Source organism: Mercenaria mercenaria, chromosome 13 (assembly GCF_021730395.1).
Source record: "Mercenaria mercenaria strain notata chromosome 13, MADL_Memer_1, whole genome shotgun sequence".
NCBI classification, from domain to species: Eukaryota; Metazoa; Mollusca; class Bivalvia; order Venerida; family Veneridae; genus Mercenaria; species Mercenaria mercenaria.
This window is the reverse complement of record NC_069373.1, coordinates 62,405,369-62,427,709: the sequence shown is the minus strand read 5'-3', so window position 1 is coordinate 62,427,709 and position 22,341 is coordinate 62,405,369. Positions and strand designations below refer to the sequence as shown.

The 22,341-nt window shown below is 36.0% G+C and overlaps 2 protein-coding genes across 2 annotated transcripts in view; one reads left to right on the top strand and one right to left on the bottom strand.

The window, feature by feature from the left end:
• Positions 1–3,495, top strand: part of LOC123528735 (zinc finger protein 235-like) — a 30,712-nt gene extending 27,217 nt beyond the window's left edge. Inside the window, exon 10 of the mRNA XM_053522033.1 lies at positions 2,866–3,495. Within this exon, the coding sequence (XP_053378008.1) occupies positions 2,866–3,464 (599 nt within the window). The 3' untranslated portion in view covers positions 3,465–3,495. The remainder of the gene's footprint in view (positions 1–2,865) is intronic.
• Positions 3,496–6,715: 3,220 nt separating this feature from the next.
• LOC123528744 (uncharacterized) lies at positions 6,716–11,611 on the bottom strand. Its single transcript, XM_045308708.2, has 4 exons — positions 10,197–11,611; positions 9,583–9,733; positions 9,037–9,169; positions 6,716–7,167 (listed from the first exon to the last, which is right to left on the bottom strand). The coding sequence occupies exons 1-4, from the start codon at positions 11,609–11,611 to the stop codon at positions 6,716–6,718; spliced, it is 2,151 nt and encodes a 716-aa protein (XP_045164643.2).
• Positions 11,612–22,341: the final 10,730 nt, after the last annotated feature.

Here is a 22,341-nt window from a genome sequence, read left to right as displayed (position 1 = left end):
AACCATTTATATGATCTGTGATTTGGATTCGGCTAAATATTGGCAGTATATCTTAACGCTACATATTTACAACTATGATGACCTAATCTTATATTAGTTAGTTTGTAACACCAAACAAAAACGTGACACTATATAATGGGAAACCAACTGCAAAACAGTTCTCTCTTTTGTTATTTGCAATGTCACGCCATTTTAAAATGTCATGTTAACTGACACCAGTGCCCTTAGAAATAAATACGAACAGCTCTAACTAAATACTATCAAGAATTAATGACAACCAATATATCATAGGAAAGCTAGCCACATATACATGTATAAATTCAATTTGATTTCTCTTTAGTTTTAAAAGTTTAGAATGGTGTAAAAAAAATTGAGGCCGCAACTTGAATTAACAATGTTTCCGTGATATCTTATTTGACTCTGGTAACGATTTAATCTATATAATAATATAACAGAATCCGGTTCTGTATGGAAAATAACAAAATATCTATTGTTTTTCAGCCTCTAAATTGACAAACACCACGATTCTGACCCCGTTTCTTCGAAAAATTCAAGTAACAATGTGTTTCGGGAAACGTAACAATCGTTTCAAATTTAATGTACGGAAAGTTGAGCTTCAACAAAACAGAATTTCCTCACAAAATTAACAAACGTAGTAGTGAAACAATTAACAATCCTGAACACCAAACAAAGAACAAACTGCCCAACTAATACTGTTTAAAAAACGTTCGAATCTTATTTTCATGATAGTCCACTCGATTTTTTTTTTTTTTGATTTTTTTTTTTTTTTTTTTTTTTTTTTGTAAAACGTTTGCGAGCATTTAGCCTAAAATAACAGTGGACGAGTTACATAAAATTTATCAACAACATGCCTCACTCTATTTCAAAGATGCACTACAAAGTAACGGTACTCTTTGTAATCCGTCAACTCTACATGATTTGCATGAAAAATACATGAGGCTCACAAGAATTTAGTTCAAAATTGACGGTGACATATTAAGCGAAGACAAAGTGTATTGCATGAATTAATGTAGCGATTTATATGTACGTCGGTGTGTTTAGTTAAATTTCAATCATATTTTGTTTCCCAGCATAAGAAAATTATTCCTCTATACGTAACAAACTATGCTGAAAAGAGATTGAATAAATAAGTCTTCAGATACTGTTGCGAAAACACATTTATCAAAGAAAGGGCCTAAATTATCCACCTGACATACATATTATACCTGTATATATACAACCTAGCAAGTTCAACATCTTTATTTATTTTGGATTAAATACTGTGGATCTTAAATTTTCGATTCAATGGATGCACGTGTTCCCGTGCAGTGCATTTGAAGATCAATACCGAAACCAGTCGGAAGAAAATGTAAGTACATCTAAGTCTAATATTGAACCAGTGAATTTGTTAGTGATATTTGTTTATGATATCGAAAGAGTTAAATGACCTAACCTGATCCAACGTTAACAGGTGCTGATGCCTGCGTTTGCATGCCGACAGATTGTCCTGGTCATGTTAAACTTATCGCAAAGTGAGGGTCGTAATTAATAGTGCTTGAGAAAACCTACTTTAATATCTTACAGTTGCGTCCTTGTATAAATATTTTTCCTTACAATCTTTCTGGTTTCCATAACCCATCCGATCTTAATCCGTATACTATACCCTTGCAATACTAAACTATTCGACGGTTCCATAAAGGGGACGTTAACGTAAAACACTCCGAAAATTTGCAATTTTAATTGTGGGAAGTAAATGAGCACAACAGTGTCATTGTCTTATGAAATGTGACGTCATCGATGTTACTACTTGCTTTGCAAGCACCTTACGAGTAATAAAACGGAAATGCACCATGTGATTCTCGTGTATTGAAAGTACCACTGCCTGTCGGAATCAAGAAACTATTACGACAGTTGACTGAGCTAGCAACATTATTGCTTTGGTTCGAATCTGTAAAATTATGAGAAATAGGGTCGCCACACCCCGTATTAAGTTTACAGTTAATACAATACACAATAAATTCATAATCAGTGCAAAGATGTTAACGGGAAGACATTAACTGTGTATAACTATTTACTGACGTAAGTACTGTCATTACCAAACTGCAGAATTAATTGCGACTCCTTCAAAATTTGTTCGAAATCAATAACAAACCTACCGGCATTTTGTCCGATGCCTGGGATTTCTGGCAAATTCGCCGTCTAGTTCGCCTTTCATTTCCTTCTCTTCATAATCATCTCGACAGGCTGGCTCGCCTCTACCTTTCTGGTGGGCTCTGCATCGACCACGTGGCATGGCTATTCAATTTAACATCGATCTAAAGTGCTAGCCAATACACCTTTAGTTCAACTGAGAAGATTGCACGTGCTCTCGATTTAATATAACGCTCGAGTGGTTCCCTGACGAATAGGCGTTTATCATTCATCTGTTATGTTTAGACAAGGAACTAGAAAACTGGATTACTTGACAACGACGATAGTTTATAGCTAACACACTTAGCAACGAGATAGCTATTAATTTCGGGAAAAAATAAATGTAATTATTTTTAGGCAAAATAATTTTTTATTATTTCACAGTCCTAAATGTAGGCTTAGTACTTGAGATCAAGATTTTAAGATCAATCAAACATGTAAAACCAGCCAGTGTTTTCACAGACTACACATAAATTAACTAGCAATTTTACAAAATGCTGAGTAATTTATTTAATTTTTAAATTGTAGTAAGTTTTCAGTAATTTTGCATGTAGAAATATCTGCATCAGTGACATTTAGGTATTTCATACTCAATGAAAAAAACACACCAAAGTTGTGAAAACTTATTAATATTCATACATGAATTTAAATGTGTTTCTTTACTCTGCCTTTCAGATGAGTTGAAACGTCACCTGTTAACACACACTGGGGATAAACCTTATTCCTGTGAAATTTGTTCCAAAGCATTTACGCGTCTCTCCTACCTCAAAGAACATGTTAATCTACATACAGGTGCTAAACCATTCACATGTGCTGAATGTGGTCTCGCATTTTCTGACACAATGTCGTTACACAGACACAAGAAAAAACACAAGGTAGAAAATGAAGATAAGTTGCTAGATAATGAAAATGAACCAGCTACTCTTATGAACACAATTTGTGATAATGTTGCTACTGCTGATGTAGAACAAAGTTTGACATTAGAAATTCCAGAACATATGACAATTGATGGTGAACAGACTTCCATTCAGGTTGTGGTCGATGAAAATACGAGTATGGAAGATTTTCAGAAACTTCATTCTCTGTTGCTATCTGCAACAGGTAGCACGGAATTGATGATGAATTCTCAGGATACATCTAAACATTTGTACCAAGTGTTGTGTGTAAATCCAGACACTCAGGAAGTTGTGGGAAAGGTTGAAGGTCAGGAGGTCATTGTTGAAAGTCAGAGTGAGGATACTATGTCAATTAATTTACAATACAATGTTCATTGATAGCAGATAACGATAAATATGTAAAACAATTGTTTTATTTTATCACTTTTTGCTTCCATTTATCCATGCACTGGGACATTGTTGAAAAATTATTGTTAACCACCACATCACTCAGTTTGAAAAATTATTGTTAACCACCACATCACTCAATTTGAAAAATTATTGTTAACTACCACATCGCTCAGTTTGATAAAGAGTAAAATATGGAACTGTTTAAAGCTATCGTTCATGGTTTAGAGATTGACGCATGAGTTAGTCGAGGCCACATCCCTTTGGCCACCTGGGGTCATTGTTGTCATATAGACAATAACATTAAACTTGATACAATATATAAATGCTAATCTTAGAGGCTACATATTTTACATAGATGTTCAAACTGGACCAGAAGGATATTTTGTTTATATAGACCACTGCACGCCCACTGGTCACAGACTTCTTGTAATTCATTTATGTTAAGAAGGAACTACATTACCTGAATCTTCAGAGGATTTGACTAAATGCATAATTAATGATAAGATAAGATAAGATAAATTTTATTTTGAGTCGGCAAGACAAGTAACAATACAATATAAGCACTCCAGGTGCTTCTGAACCGACTATGTATTAACAAATTTATAAGAAACAAAAAGTAAAAGAGATATAAAAAAAAAAGTCATGATATCAAGAACTACAAGCATTAAGAGATCCAGTTTGGTTTGCAAGACGAACCTAAAAACATTTAAACCATTCTAGAACTGAATACTAAAAGTTATGATTTCAGCATTCTAAAGAGATATATTTAGCTCGACTATTCGAAGAATAGTCTAGCTATTCTACTCACCCTGGTGTGTCGGCGTCGGCGTCGGCATCACACCTTGGTTAAGTTTGCATGCAAGTACATACAGCCATCAATTAAAGACATATAGCTTTGAAACTTATTTTTTCTTTTTCTAGGTCAATTACCAACCTCTCTGGGTCAAGTCCCATAACTCTGACATGTATTTTGAGCAAATTATGCCCCCTTTTGGACTTAGAAAATTTTGGTTAAAGTGTTACATGCAAGTTACTATCTCCAAAACTAATGCAGATATTGAATTGAAACTTCACATGTGCCTTTGGGGTTATAAAACTAGTTGATAGCAGCAAGTCCCATAACTCTGACCTTCATTTTGGCCAAATTATGCCCCCTTTTGCCCCCTTTTGGACTTAGAAAATTCTGATTAAAGTTTTGCGTGCAAGTACATACAGCTATTTCTAAAAGGCATATAGATTTGAATCTTATTTTTTCTTTTTCTAGATCAATTACCAACCTCACTGGGTCAAGACCAATAACTCTGACATGTATTTTGAGCAAATTATGCCCCCTTTTAGACTTAGAAAATTTTGGTTAAAGTTTTACATGCAAGTTACTATCTCTAAAACTAATGCAGATATTGATTTAAAACTTCACATGTGTCTTCTGGGTTATAAAACTAGTTGATAGCAGCAAGTCCCATAACTCTGACCTTCATTTTGGCCAAATTATGCCCCCTTTTGGACATAGAAAATTCTGGTTAAAGTTTTGCGTGCAAGTACATACAGCTATTTCTAAAAGGCATATAGATTCGAATCTTATTTTTTCTTTTTCTAGATCAATTACCAACCTCACTGGGTCAAGACCAATAACTCTGACATGTATTTTGAGCAAATTATGCCCCCTTTTAGACTTAGAAAATTTTGGTTAAAGTTTTACATGCAAGTTACTATCTCTAAAACTAATGCAGATATTGATTTAAAACTTCACATGTGTCTTCTGGGTTATAAAACTAGTTGATAGCAGCAAGTCCCATAACTCTGACCTTCATTTTGGCCAAATTATGCCCCCTTTTGGACATAGAAAATTCTGGTTAAAGTTTTGCGTGCAAGTACATACAGCTATTTCTAAAAGGCATATAGATTCGAATCTTATTTTTTTTCTTTTCTAGATCAATACCAACCTCACTGGTCAAGACCAATAACTCTGACATGTATTTTGAGCAAATTATGCCCCCTTTTAGACTTAGAAAATTTTGGTTAAAGTTTTACATGCAAGTTACTATCTCTAAAACTAATGCAGATATTGATTTAAAACTTCACATGTGTCTTCTGGGTTATAAAACTAGTTGATAGCAGCAAGTCCCATAACTCTGACCTTCATTTTGGCCAAATTATGCCCCCTTTTGGACATAGAAAATTTTGGTTAAAGTTTTACATGCAAGTTACTATCTCCAAAACTAATGCAGATATTGCATTGAAACTTCACATGTGCCTTTGGGGTTATAAAACTAGTTAATATCAGCAAGTCCCATAACTGATATGCATTTTGGTCAAATTATTCCCCCTTATGAACTTAAAACTCTTTTGATATATAACCTTTTTTGGTAATATTTTCCTGCTTCTGGGACAATATTTCGAATAGTCGAGCTTGGCTGTCTTACAGACAGCTCTTGTTTTCTAAGAAAGCATTTGATATACAGTCAAACTTGTGCTAGCGACCACCCGTGAATAGCGACCATCTGTCGACAACGACCGGTCTCTGGTCCCCCTGTAGAAAAATGCTCATAAAAAGGCTGTGAATAGCGACCACCTGGTGACTGCAACCAGCGACCGGCCGAATTCATTCTCAAGGGCCATATTTGCCCCCTAATAACGACCAAGTTGGACCGTTCCTGCATGAAAATATTTGAAATCCGCCGAAATTTCACAACTTTCGCATTATAGCTAACATAATAATTACTGCTTGATTGAAAATTTGCAAGTTTGCACCAGCCGAATTAATACATAGAACATAAAGAAAGCATGAAGCTGTAAAAATGTTTTTTATCAGCATGATAATGGCTAACTGAGAAGTGACCCTTCCCCCCGAATAAAGACCACCTGTGAACAAAGACCACTTTTGCTTGTTCCAAAGAGTGGTCTTTGTTCACAGGTTTGACTGTACACGTAAATAATAAATATCTTCTTAATGCAAAAGTCTTTGCCATCTAACTAGTAGATTAGGACGAAATATATCAAACTTGTTTGCTCTTAAATCCAACAGAATTGTTAAACAATGAAAATACATTGGTAATGCATACATTATTTGTGTATCTAGCATGGCATTTCAAGCTGATAATAGCACAGTGACTCAATTAGAAAATTTAACAAAATGTAAGATTACAACTATTCAATACAAACTTTTTATATCGCCAAAAGTTTCTCTGATGTTTGAAAAAAATTCCATTTCGTATTGCATCACTAAGATCCTACATATTTCATACGAGTTCCATCAAGCACCCCCCTGCAGTCATTCTACAGATATGACCTCGTTTATAGCCTTGCATATAGTTGTTTGACGGCGTTTTATGGAACAGTCCTGCAGCTGTGATAAATTTCATATCAGTCGATGGAACAGATGTAATTTGTCTGGATTTCGGCACTTTTACTGCCGATTTCACCTGTTGACCTTCCTTCGATCCTTTTGGTCTTGGAACGCACAGAACATGTAGAAGAGATACAGAAAAGGCAAGAGCAATGTTTTCTGCAACTTCGTGAACAGAAGAGTCGATTATTAGCACACCCTTCATCAAATCAATTTGAGCAGATTCTAAACTACATACATAGTCTTTTCTGTGGTAGCCTAACTCAACCGTAGAAGTTTTGCCAGTAGAAAATTTGAAGAACTTCAGAAACATTGTCCCAGGACTTCCAGCCTTACTTGCTCCATCTACAATATAAACCGAGCATTGAAAATATTATTTTTGTTCTCTAGATATAAATACGAGGGCTTACCAATGCTTTTGTGGCTAAATAAATATTTTAATATATTTAGAAGGCTCTTTGTCTGAAATGAACAGCTGCAACCCAGTAGGCATTTGACGTCGGTTAGACGTCGTATAGACGTCGGACCCCGACGTCGGATTAACGTTGGATTTTGGTTGGATTTGCAAACCGTTTAGACGTCGGATCCCGACGTTGGCTAGACGTCGCAATCCGACCATTTTCCAACCAAACTCTAACCACTTTCCAACCAAAATCTGACCAAATTTTCAACAAAATTTGCAATCAAACAAGTAATCAACACATGTATTTTATCATCTTTATTTCACATGATAACGACATAAGTCTAATATCATAAATTCAAAAAAGGTAATCCAGTAATTGAAACTTTCAAGTTTAGTCATGTCTGCATGATTCTTCAACTCCGCTAAAATTCCCATCTGAAATGTATAAAATTTGACAGTTTCATCATTTCATAAAATTTGAAAACTTATACAAGTATGCTAGAGCTATTACTAAAGAACATAATTGCTACGTACAAAACAAACATTGTTTTATTTTAAATTCAATAAGAAATCTCTATAACCTGATAAAATGTAATGAAGTTTTATGTTAAACGCAATTGATTTTTAAAGTAATAAACATAATGCATCACACTAAAAAGAATAACTATTAAACTAAGTACAATTTTCAAAAATCTGCTACTCACGTTGCGGATCCCTTTGTGTAAAGTATTTATAAACTTGCTCTATCTTATCCCACAAAATATCAAATTACCGGAAGACTTGTGTAAACCGATGAAGGCTTATCTCGCAAAGGCATGACTAATAAACAACATGTGTAGAAGAAGATCCTTAGGTGCATTTAGAATAGTTTATACATGTGTATAGAATGCAATTTTTTCCTGAACAGTTTTAAATTGGTAAAAAAGAAATCCGTTTCCGAAAAAAGACAATCTCATGCGATTTTGTAACATAATTAATGATAATGTTTGATGTGCGAATGACCTATTATTTATAAGCGCATGTTCAGGCATAACTATCTTTAAACTATACTAGCAAAATTACACCAGTTAATTTCATAAATGAAAACATTTAAACAGACCTTCTAACCAACCTAATTCCAACGTCTCCTAGACGTCTAAGTCTGACGTCTATTAGATGTCGTGGTTATGACGTTGGTTAGACATTGGATTCAGGTCGCCGACGTCGCGACCAAAATCCAACGTCTAACCAACGTCGGTACGACGTCAGGTGTTTACTGGGAAACAAATCGAAAACGGAATACAAAGAAAAAGTATAGAATGCGCTTAACGATTTTCATGTCATTCCCATTCTAAATGCCGGGTGCACCAAATGTTTCTTCTTTGATTATATAGTGAGAAATACTCTAGCAACAGTTTCTTAACCTTTGACTATCTCTGATATCATATAACATTTAGCTATTTTGGAAGGGTATGCTAAGTTTCGCTGAGAAAATATTGTCTGCGTTAAGTCTAGCACGAATGTCCGCCAAAATTACTTAAAATGGTAGGCTACATAAGCACTTCTTTTACAAAATTTAACAGTACCATCTGGACCAAACTTACACAAAATGTGAATGGACGAGGTCAACAATGGTCATGATTAATAGAATAACACTTAAGGTATGTCCCTTTGGTAAGTAAACAAATACTTCAGCTAATTAATACCGTACAGTGTTTAAAAGTAATGGACAAGACAGTGTTCTACATGTTTGCTATTCAAGCTGCACTTTGGTTTACAATGAAGAAAATTTATGCTGTACACCTTAAAGTGAATTATAAATGAAGACATACGTATATCTCTTGTTATTTCTGGTTTAAACCCCTTCCATCTGCCTGTTACAATACCCCAGTCACCGCCATTGTTCTTTATAATAATTGCTCTCTCCCCTTGCATTGGATTCAGTGTGATTTCATCTTGATGTACCTATGATAAAAACGAAACAAATATTCTCTTTGTCAGTCTGTAACAATTATTTTCAAGAACTAAAGAAACATGTTCAAATGGAATGAGTAAGTAAACCGCGTTTATGAAATATATTTTTATTCCCATTGCATTTAATTACCAAAAGAACTACATTTAATGAGAGACTGTGGAGACGTCACTTTCAAACATTAAATTTCTTGTGCAACCTGGATATAAATCTTGAATGACAGATTTTGCATTAACCATTCACTTTGGTTGCACACCGTAAAGAGTAAGGTTTGATCTGGGATAAACACGTGCCATGCTAGAATGAAGTTACAGTTTCTATGACTAGAAAAATGTCTGAATAAAGATAAGCTAGTGTGATATTCGTATGAATTTATATAGACAAGGCAATCAGAATGATTAATCACTTGTGTAGGAAGTGGAAGATGGTCAGAGGAAACCAGGTGTCCGATGACTGACATCTTGTCACGGTAGTACACTTGGATTACTGACATCATCAAAAGTTGACAGTGCATAGTTCTGACACTGAAGTCTACATTCCCAAGGGTGTCCTTCAGTCTGCAAATGATACCGATATAAAATTAAAAGTACACATATTAGCAAAGTACGTACACACATGATTTCCCCTTTAACATATAAAAAGCATTTTGAAGTAGCTAAAACTTGAAAGCATGTGTTCAATGAAACATAACAGAAAGGTTTTTGTTTGTTTTTTGGTTTAACGCCGTTTTTCAATAGTATTTAGTTATATAACGGCTGGCAGTTAACCTAGCCAGGGTTCTTTGATTCTGTACCAGTACAAACAATTTCTCAGCAAGTTTCTGCCAACTTGCCAACACACATCAGAGGTGGAGGCAATCGTGCAACATCGGGCATTTCCGTATTCTCCGGTTAATATTATCATTGCGTAGCATAAAGGCCGAGGTGATCAGATTGAGGTGGAGGACGAATGATATCAGACACACTGTCTTTATTCAAATCGTCACGGAGATTAACTGTTCCACATAAATACTACGCTTACCTATGTGTGGCGACATCGCAACGGTTGTCGATGGCTTGAGAAAGTCTTTTTAACTCAGCTGAGCCAAAAAATTGTTGAAAATTGGTTGGTGTAACTGTTGTTTCATAGTTACCCTGTTTAAGAGCCAGCAATGTTCTTCCGACTATTGGAGCTTCAAGACGCATATAAAAATCTAAACGAATATCGGTCCCTATTGGAATATTGACTCGGACTCGTCTCTCGGATCCTGTATTTGCTGTATACTCTATCAGGGGTAAGATGTTCATAATGTTTGAGCCAATGATTGTTTTAGAACCATCTTGCTCTTGTAACACTGTATATAGACATCTTGCATTCTTAGTGTCCATTTCAAGCTGACTTACACTTGTCCAAGTAACTGTATCAGTACTAAGGCGTTGTTCTCCACGACTTTTCACAGAAAACCAGTTACCAAAAGTTCTCTCATCTGCGGAACTCGATACGGATAGAATAATGTTTTTGTTAGTTAGCGGAACTGAGAGTGTTATCTTTTCAAACGTCATTTTGATGCTCTTTGTACAGGATCTGTATTCCTCCTGCGGACTAATTTTATAGAGAAATATTGCAGGTCGGTTGACACGATACATCGCCCCAAATATGGGCATTGTTTCATTGTAAAAATATTTCCAGGTTTCACGTGACAGTTTATCAGCGGTCAATTTATCTTCTTCAGTGCGATGATCGACTGATAAGCCATGATTCAAAAAATAGCCTACGAATCTCAGAATATCTTCCTTGTATAAACGTGGATTTAGCTGGTGTGAGTGCCATATCAAATCTATATCGTAACTTGGTTCCAGAAATTCATTTGGCAGTCTCTTCTTCAAGTACAGAAATTGCTTATACCTGAAAAGGCATTTCTGTAGATATTTTCTGTCTCGATAATGAGGTAAAGACACGTGGTAATAAAGATCCATTTGCCTTTTTGCGGCAGCTAAAATATCATACGTTATCTTAGAATGATATGCTTCAATAGTTACCAAGTCATACGGAGCTTTGTAGTCTACTGTAAAAGGCTCCAGCTCGTTTCCAAACATTGCCAACCAATACTTTTGCGACTGCGGCTGTTTTTCATAGAATTTGGTCGCTCCCGACATTGTATGATTGACAGTGGTACCAACAATCGCATTACAATCTTTCTCGTAGGTGTTTGGACATAGCATATGGCAATGCCAAGCCCATTCAATATCAAGAGGCGGGGCCAGACATTTGTTTGGATGCTCAGCAGCCAATGGAAGCCAGTATTTCTCATACCTATATATAGCTCGTTTCAAAACCGACGGTCGCTGTAGTTCAGGATTGCCATAAACACCTTTCAGAAACTCTATGAGGTGCACAGTCTGTTCACAAAGATTGGAAGAGAACTTTAAATTACTGGCCGCTCGTTTATTCTTCATTGAGGTATCTTCGAATAGACAAAATATAACAAATATAGATATAAGAAGTAATGTTAATAATATTTAAATGATGAAATGTAAAAGCTGTCCAGTCTGGCAGAAATAGATTAATGAAATTCAGAAAGTTGAAATTTTGAAATGTGCAACTTTCATTAATTCGTAATGCAAATTAGAGATCCTGACGAATAAATGTTATAGAATAAAACACAGAACTGGAATTGACCAAGAGTTTGATTTATATCAAAACCAGTCAGTAGAATGAAATCGAGCAGTGTGCGAGACAACCTGTTAAAAATTGTAAAACTTAACAACTAACGAAACACATAAAGCCGGAAGATTTCATATGAAAGCCATTGTTTAGTCATGCATTAAACTGGATTAATTATCAAAATCTGATCATTTTTGAACAAGATAAAAAAAATCTGTCTACTATGAAAAATTTCCGCAAAAATTTACTGCATAATATTAGCTTAAAATGAAAACGCTTTGCTTAATAAGGTCTGAATGCAATAATGTTGGACTTTGTATAATTTATATGAATCGTCTCGGCAATATAAAGCTGAAATCATCTAAGCTATTTTTGAAATATCTTTCCTTATCACTAATGACACTAGTATCATCTGTGTAAAATTAGACCAGTAGCTAGACTGTTGTATCGTCAACATTTACAGCATTTATTCGTATTTCTGCATTGTTCGTGGAGAGAGAGAGAGAGAGGGAGAGAGGGAGGGAGGGAGCAAAGTCTCTCACCTTTTAATTGACCTAAATGACACTATTTATACATATTGCTATAACAGAAAACAATTGTTAACAGCTTTTATATCTATCAACACCAATCATCTTGCTGAAAACATAATTTCATTTTTAGACTAGTGGGAAAACTGAATTAAAAACACGAGTATTGTACTTTATCATATAAAAGGGGGGGGGGGTAATTTCATGTACAAACAAAAAGAAAGTTAACTTAGGTGCCTGTGACCCTGGCCTTTTTACATGACACAGTGTCCTGTAATAGTGAATAAAAAAGTTACAGACCAGACATAAAGGTGACCTTGACCTTGAGCTAGGAGTCTGGGTCTTGTACATGATACATCAATTCATTATTGCGAACGTTTGTGCCAAGTGATTTTAAAACCCTTTGATAAATGGCAGAGTTATGGACCAGACACGAAATAGACCCTGTTAACCTTAGTGTGACATTGACCTTGGAACTAGGGGACTGGGTCTTGTGCTTGACAAGACGTCTCATTATGGGGAACAAGTTATTTGTATATACACCAATGCATAAAAAAAGTTACAGATCTGACGGAAAGGTGACCTAGCTTGGCCTTGGGCTAGGGGTCTTGGTCTTGTACATGATGCATCAACTCATTATTTGGAACATTTGTGCCAAGTGATTTTAAAATCAATTGATAAATGGCAGAGTTATGGACCGGACAAGAAACATACCACGTTAACCTTTGACTTGCAAGTGTGACCTTGACCTTGGAGCGGCGCATTACAGGGCTTTGCGGCTAAATTAAATGACGATGAATTTTTGAACTTTATTTCAAAGTATGACATTTTAATATTTAGCGAGACATGGAACTCTAATAAATTTGAAAGTGAACGACTGCTTTAATTGCCCGAGACCAGAGACGAATAAAATAGCAAAAAGGCATAGCGGGTGTATTTTGGTTAATAGAAGAGTCATTACGTGGTAGTACCAAGTTGATATAAGTTAATCGTAAATGCCAGTCTATGAGTTGTTAAATACAGTTCATCCAATGATTAAGTTCACATATAACATATCTGAATCTGAAGTATCATTTTTAGATGTAGATGTTAGTATAGATGATGAACATAACATCAGCACCAATGTACATGTCAAACCTACCAATATTCACCAGTATGTTGATTATAGTTCGTGCCATCCTAAAGCATGTAAGGATGGTATACCTTACAGTCAAGCTAAACGGTATCGCCGAATATGTTCTGATGAGAATCAATTTTTTGATAATATCGAACAGCTTCGGCAACACTTCCTTGTTAGAAACTACCCAGAGTCTGTTATTAATACAGCATTTGAGAAAGTTATGTGTATGTCACAAGATGATGCACTTAGAGCCTCTGTAAAACAAGATCAAAATATTGTGCCTTTTGTAGTTGAGTACAACACATCTCTTCCTAGTATTGGCAACATTATTAACAAATACTGGGATTTACTTCAGCTGTCAGATAATCCTGCTGTTAAAATGTTACATTTGTGTATACCTACCATGGCTTTTAAACGTCCTAAGAATTTGAAGGACATTCTAGTTAAAACTGACTTTCATATGTTGTCTGATGTTAATTTTACTTCGTCTAAATGTAATCGTTCAAGATGTTCACATTGTTCTTACATTACTGAAAGTGATAGTTTTAATAGCTCTCAGTGTAAGAAAACTTTCAAGCTTAAGAATAATGCAACTTGTAAAAGTTCAGATGTAATATATCTAATCACATGTAAGAAGTGTAAAAATGCAATATGTAGGCCAAACTAGCCAGCAAGTTTCAAGACGCATGAATAAACATCGTTTTGATATTACAAGTTTTATCGATCCTGCATTTTCTAGTCATGTAGCAATTCATTTTAATCAAAATGGTCATAGCTTAAATGACTTTAGCTTTATGCCTATTGATGTTATCCATGATGATATGAGGAGGCTTCTAAAGGAAACTTACTGGATTCACAAACTAGATACTATTTTTCCAAAAGGAATGAATTCAAAAGTAATGTATAATTTTTCATAAATTTCTTCACTTCATAGTGTTTTCTGTTATGTAACACAAACTGTGGTTTTCTTAATGTCAGTTAGTACTGTTTTTGCTGGTATTTTCTTTTTTTGTCTATAACACAATTTACCCAGTGATTTCGTATCTTTGTGATCCTGTACTTACTGTTATTATGATCATTAACATTATTATTTTAAATAATGTCTATAATCTTACTATGTATTAAGTATAACCACTTTTAATTTTACTTTTGTCATAATATACTTTAAACAGTACTTTAGATATACATTTGTGTAAACATTATGTAGCCTATTGTACATTGTAATTTTTACGCCAAAACGTTTGTAACGTAACGTCATCTTTTATGACGTCATATATTCATGACGTTGTTTATTTCATATCATATTTGTTTACTTCCTGAAGAAGACTAATAAAAATAGTCGAAACGTTGAATGAAAATGGAGTTAGCTTTGTAATTCTCCTGTTCTCTGTATACATGAATGAGAAACAAATACAAATCAAATGTGCCTCATATCTAAGATGAACTCTGCCTGACCCAGATACCATGGGCTGGAATGCCTTATCATTGATAGATCTTATATAATCTAAATGGTCAGTGCTAGTGGATTAAGTTTGAATAAGAACTGCTTGTTCATTGATAATTCATCCGCATTGTTCATGAATGGGACTTTTTATGCCCCCGAAGGGAGGCATATAGTTTTTGAACCGTCTGTCAGTCTGTCGGTCTGTCCGCAATTTTCGTGTCCGGTCCATATCTTTGTCATCCATGAATGGATTTTCAAATAACTTGGCATGAATGTGTACCACAGTAAGACGACGTGTCTCGCGTAAGACCCAGGTCCGTAGCTCAAAGGTCAAGGTCACACTTGGACGTTAAAGGTCATTTTTCATGATAGTGCATTCGTGTCCGGTCCATATCTTTGTCATCCATGGATGGATTTTCAAATAACTTGGCATGAATGTGTACCACAGTAAGACGACGTGTCGCGCGCAAGACCCAGGTCCGTAGCTCAAAGGTCAAGGTCACACTTAGACGTTAAAGGTCATTTTTCATGATAGTGCATTCGTGTCCGGTCCATATCTTTGTCATCCATGGATGGCTTTTCAAATAACTTGGCATGAATGTGTACCACAGTAAGACGACGTGTCGCGCGCAAGATTCAGGTCCGTAGCTCAAAGGTCAAGGTCACACTTAGACGTTAAAGGTCATATTTCATGATAGTGCATTGATGGGCGTGTCCGGTCCATATCTTTGTCATTCATGCATGGATTTTAAAATTATTGGGCATGAATGTGTACCACAGTAAGACGACGTGTCGCGCGCAAGACCCAGGTCCGTAGCTCAAAAGTCAAGGCCACGCTTAGACGTTAAAGGTCATATTTCATGATAGTGCAATGATGGGCATGTCCGGTCCATATCTTCGTCATTCATGCATGGATTTTAAAATCACTACGCATGAATGTGTGGCACAGTAAGACGACGTGTCGCGCGCAAGACCCAGCTCCGTAGGTCAAAGGTCCTAAACTCTAACATCGGCCATAACTATTCATTCAAAGTGCCATCGGGGGCATGTGTCATCCTATGGAGACAGCTCTTGTTTGTGTAGCACATGAATATCCTTTAGATGTGATTTGGAATCAAATAAAGATGCTATAATTGTCAGAAATACACTTTAACTTTGGTAGCGGGCTAAACCCGCAACCAAAAATGAAAACTCGTGTCTATATAACTTTTTCGATTCATTAAGTGATGACATTTTGCGATACAGTGACTTAGGCGAGGTATATCTGACAGGTGATTTGATCTGTAGAACGGGAAATTTTTTTTTTGTGGGACTTTATAGAAAATATTAACCCTGAAAGATTTTTTAGATTTGCCGCAAAGCGAAGGTGTAACAATCGAATGCAGAAACTCTAGCGATGAAAGGGTAAATTCATTTGGCCATAAATTGATTAATTTATGTAAAGAGGACGGACTTGTTAAAGCTAACGGGCGTTTGGAGCCGGGAGAATTTACTTATCATTGCTTAACAGGAACAGAACTGGTTCTAGTGTAGTGGATTTTTTTATCACCAATTACCGCAATTTTGAGATCATTTCGAATATGTCTGTTTTAGTTGTGAATGAATACTCTGTCCATTGTCTTATATCTTTTGACATTATATGTCAGAATAAACTGTGCACATCGTAAGATTATAAATGTGTTCAAAGCACTAAAATTGAATTGGACGCTAGTGTTAAAGACCAATTAACAAATGTTTTATAGAGAGGAGCAGAGATGTATTTGAAAACATCACTTTCAATATTGTAAATGATGTAGGTGACCTTGACTCTAATATTACTTCGTTTACAGAAACCATATATGAATGTATAAATAAGGTATTTGGAAAAACTTTTTTAAAGTAAGACCAAAAACAACTAAATGTAAAAGTTTGATGATAACTGCAGAACTGCTAAGGCGAGATTTTTTAATGCCAAGAGAAAATTCAAGTAAGACTCTACTTTAGTCAATAAGTTTGCATTCATAGAAGGTAGAAAACAGTTTTCTGACGCCAAAAGAAAAGCCAAATTTAACTATTTCTCGACAGAGAAAGAAATTTTTACGACTTGAGCAAAAATTCCTAAAAATAATTTTGGAGCAAAGTCAATGCATACAGAAATTTGAAAAAAAAAGGAAATCATCACAAATTGATGCAGCCCAGTTTGCTTCCTATTTTTCTGAAATTCTTAGCAGGAAGATTAAAAGTAATTTTATCCCAAATAGGGGAGACCGGGCCAAAACGGAACATTTTTTTATCAAATTGTCTCGTGCTTACGAACACATTGTCTGATTGAAACGCTTATACTATGTTCACAAAGTACAATGTTAGTTTTATATTTGAATGTGTCTTAAATGTGTGTCGCTGTATGTATAATAACGTAACTGACAGATTAGATGTTCCATTCTACCCCGTCCATGGGGCAAAATGAAACATTGTACGGGGCAATACGAAACAACAATACTGGTCAACTGCAACTTACGTTTAACTTACAATGTTGTTCTTCATCACGCTGTCACATTTAAAATAAAGCGACATGGTCTTTGGCCCTTATATCTGACATTGTCTGAACGAAGCGCCACATCATCATTATGCTATATATTGAGAGAAAACGGAAACAGAAGGATTTATGCCTCACTATGGTCAACATTAGTTAATTCATATCAAAATCCTTTACCTGGTTCAAGAAATATTGTACGGACATTATTTTGACGGAAAAGCCGACGGACGGACAGACAGACAGACAGACAGGCCAGCTTGCAACCACGACAGTGTGTTTGAGTAGAATAATGTTTAAACTTCTGTTATTCTCAAGCTTATCTGTCCTCACTGGCATTTAAATGTTGTGTACTGTATTATCTCCCCAGCAAATTAAACTGATGAAAAAAATACAGACTGCCAATAGGTAAGTATGAACAAGATATTAAATTTGTACAATTATTATTAAAATTTGATTTTCAAGAATTCTAGAGTTCACAACCTATATGAGCAGGCACCTTTCCACTACACCACCAATTATCTGTGTTACATGTAACAAGAACAACACTAAAATAAACAAACACTTTACTATGCTTCCATTTACTTTACAGCATCAGAAATCTATGAGAGTAGTCAAAGGATAGTCACAGTTGCGATACAGTCAAATTAATACAAGAAGTTTGATTCGCCATCTGAATCGCAGTTGTGGCAGACAAAGATCCTATCTTTACCCACATCCGTGCATTGCTCATGAGCCCACTCTTTACATGTATAACACTGAATCCATTTTTCATTAGGAAGGCTATTTGCCCATGGCTCAAGACATATCAAGCAAAACCAGTTATTATCATCATCATCATCAGACTCAACAGCACATGCATGTGCTTTACTTTTCTTTTGGCTACTTTTCTTTGTTGGTTGCATTTTAACCGACGTTTTTTTTTTTAGGTTTTTGTTTCTTCTTTGCTTGTCGAGCATTTATCTCGTTTTCAATTGTGTTTTTCTCTGGAGTGTCAGTTAGTATTGCTGTCCGACGCTTTCTTCGTGTAGCTTGTGATGTTCTAGCTGATGCCTTTGGATGTGGTCTGATACTTTCTGGTGAAAAGGTCGGGGCTTTCGTAGGAGTGTTATTGTTAACGTCAACTTCAGCGGAGTACTGTAACTTCCTCACAGCGTTGTAATGGGCACTGGCATTCTCGCCGTTAAGTGCGAGATGTATATCCCCTCTGAAACTAACACCTGGTCTTCCCGGACCCTGCCCAATCATAAACACACCATTCTGTCCAATCTTATAAATAATAGCTGATATTTCAAGGCGGTTACATAAGGCACTCAATACTAAATCCGCGGAATCGTTATTGTATTGATTACGGAAGATGTAATTTTCGATATCTTCCCTTAGCTCACGTTCGTTGTTGGAGAAGTCATCGTAATAGTCAATGTTCTCCGTAATTTCATCCAAGACATGTTTGCACAAATCGTCATGCGATATATTATCGATGCCTTCATACAACAGACTCTTTCTGACAGCATGTAATAAACAATGGCCATCTCCCTCTACACATACTAGCACCCTTCCCGATAAGTTCAGAAACGAATTTATTACCATCCAGGGCTCATCAACTGCTTTCTGAAGCGTATGGTTTGAATCTCTATGAATTTGAAATTCGGCACTTGCTTGTCCATCAGTGATATCAATTGAGGCTTTGCTTATTCCAGAGGTTTTACTATCATCAGTCTTGGGTCCATCTGTCACGAAACCAGGTGCATAATCGTTATCAGTAAACACATTTTCATTATATGGATGAATTCCCGACACTGTGAAGCCATTTATGACGTTTTCAGCTGTGGCAGCTTTTGGCCAACATTCTTTTGCTATACTTGGGAGATCATATATCGTCATCGTTTTGCCAGGGTTATTTCGCATCCAAGCGTCCTGTGCAGCTGACACATATTTCTTCAAAGGACCGAATACAGAACGATCAAGGGGTTGGAGTTTATGGCTACAGTGTGGCGGAAAGGACAGCATAATGATACCATTCTCCTTGGCAAAGTTTAGAGTCTCTACATTAATATGGGATTCATGATTATCTAGTAACAACAGAACTTTTCTATCCTTAGACGGCTTCACACAATCTGCAAAATGTTTTATGAATTTAGTAAAGTTCACTGCTGTCATCCACCCAGATGGATGTGCTCCCCCAATACACCCCACTGGCCCATCTCTCACGAAATGGTCGTGATATTTAACGCGAGGAAAAATAAACATATGTGGTACTGTATTGCCTGCAGCGCTGACACCTGAGCACATTGTCACATGTGCACCTCGCTCTCCAGAAGTAAGTGATCCGATCTGTTTAACACCTTTTGGAGCCACGACTTTCCTAGGTTTCTGCACTGTTGACAACCCCGTTTCATCAACGTTCCATATATCTCCGACATTTATATGTTCTCTATCTAATACCACAGCCAACTTATTGAAGAATAACTTGACATTTTGTCTGTTAAAATTGCTTGCCCGCGACATACTTGTCGCTTCCGGTAATCTTATTGATAAATTCTGGTTTCTCTTGATAAACGAAGAAAACCAATCTGGACCAGCACTTTTGTTTTGCATCCACGACGCAGGCATTTTAACTTTAAATGCATCAGCGCACTCATATGCGAGAATACGGACTTCCTTTGGAGACAGTCCAAAGTAGACATTAGCAGCCGTTGTAATATATTGCTGCAGTATTGTCTCTTGCTCGTTCGAAAAGATTGGTTGAAATTTACCCAAACGAAATGATGCTTCCTCTAAGCGACCGCTTTGCTTAACCTTCTTGATGTAGCGAAATAAAGTTGTTGGAGCAATCCCAAATACGGCGGCAACAGTTCTAATTTTGCGCCCGCAAGAAAGAACATCATTCACAGCTCTCTCGATCACATCACAGCCTGTTCCACCTCTATTAGTCTTACGGATGTAATTGCGCACCATTCTGACAAACAAAGATGAAAAAGAACTTAGATCTATAGTTAACGGCGCCAAAACACGTGGAAAGTACAAATGAACAACGCTCAAATACATAACATTAAAACTAACAAATGCTAGTGAAAGTAACTGCACACATCAATACGTGTGATCGCACGCACGCATCGTATGCACGCGTTTTTTAAAACCTTAGATTTGACAGACATGCGGGGCAAAATGGAACACTGTCCCATTCTGCCCCATCCCAAATGTTCCATATTGCCCCGTTCATACTAAATGACCTTTGACCCTGAGCCATATGTTGAACATACGTGTTGACACATTCAGAATGTTCGCTACAATAAAGCTAACATATATCTTTTATGTGGTCTACATAAAGACTGTTCTCCTACACCCATTATCTGACCTATCTCAAAAAATTATAAAATGATAAGAAGTTACTTACTCTGTTCAAAAACTTTGTTTTTCTAATATTTATTTAGTTCTCGTCTTTTCCACTGCAGACTGCAGAGGAGAAAATGGCGGATGTGTTGGCGCTTGTTTTATCATCATTCATTGCGTCATATGTGACGTCACAACAAAGATAGCTGGGTTGTTTCATTTTGCCCCGCGTTCCGTTTTGCCTCGGTCTCCCCTATGCCAAATCCTATAGATAATCTGGTAGAAGTACAATGCCTAGATAAGCCCATAGAGGAAGGTGAAATAAATAAAGCATTTTCTTCTTTGTCAAGAAACAAGGCACTCGAATATGATTTGATAATATCAGACTTTTATTGTTGCAAGGGGTTTTATAACTCCATTTTTACTTTCCATTTTTGATAGTTTCAGTTTCAATTTTTATTGGCAAATCGGCAAATACAATTGCCTTTGGCCATCTAACAAATATCAAAGTGAATATGGCCAAGACATATATGTGACGTCGTCTTTGAAAACCGGTCCAGATGCGGCAAGACGTAATATCGAGAAACGACGTTTAAAGTTGCGCCAATTTTACGCGCGCAGCTTTCATACACATGTTTTAATTAGCAAAAGTTTGACCGTTAAAGTACGACTGCTTGTTACATGATTGATGACAGCCTACTACAGAAAGAATATTTAGACATCAGACCTGTAAAAAAAATAGTGGTATTACGCCTGAGGCAAAATATTTCGTTGAAATCAGTTGTTTCCCCTCCGCTGTGTTTAATACCAGTTTCGGATTTTAACAGTAAAACAGGGAAGCATGTGAAGTTTACTTTTGTTTAACTACCTTTTGTTCAACGATGAAGGGATCTGAGACTTGTAATACTGTTTATTGATTTGGTAAGTACCGTTTATAAACAGTTGTTAATGAAGTTCTCTAATATATTTGAAGCTTTCACTGAAATAAGTCGTTTTATTGGATGTTAGTCAAAACGCCCCAAAACGTCCCCTAGTCAAAACACCCCCCATTTTGGTCAAAACGTCCCCCTTTTCTGGTCAAAACACCCCCCTTCCAAAAAATACCAGGTCAAAACACTCCCCTTAAAAATTATATAATATGTAAATACATATTATTTAAGTTAATTTGGTAAACATTATTAAATTATAATGTTCATTATATTGTTTTACATGCATAGATTTTAATTAGAATATTGTAAACCATTAATTTTAGAATGTTATATGTTGTAAAATTATCTGATGTTTATATTGTGTAAAATTGATGTTTCTGTTATTTATTAATAAAATTAAATGAAATTATAATGTTGTTATGTTATAAATGAAATTGTTACAACTGCATGAAGACAAAGCGTTAATGGATCGAACAAGCTGTTTGTAAACAGGTATCTAAAAGTATAACTGCACAACAAATAAATAATGTGAAAAAAGTTATAACTATTAAAAATGAAGTGTCCTTACATTAAGTGTAGGAACAAAGTCAGCCCGCGTCAACATGCCATTGCCGGCGACTCGTGTGGCAACGGGCAACACAGAACCTGTGACACAGG

Coding starts and splice junctions, on each gene's coding strand:
- LOC123528744 (XM_045308708.2), bottom strand. CDS start 11,611: ATGAAGAATAAACGAGCGGCCAGTAATTTAAAGTTCTCTTCCAATCTT. Junction 9,734..10,196: donor TGCGATGTCGCCACACATAG/GTAAGCGTAGTA, acceptor TATCATTTGCAG/ACTGAAGGACACCCTTGGGA. Junction 9,170..9,582: donor ATCTTCCACTTCCTACACAA/GTGATTAATCAT, acceptor TTTTTATCATAG/GTACATCAAGATGAAATCAC.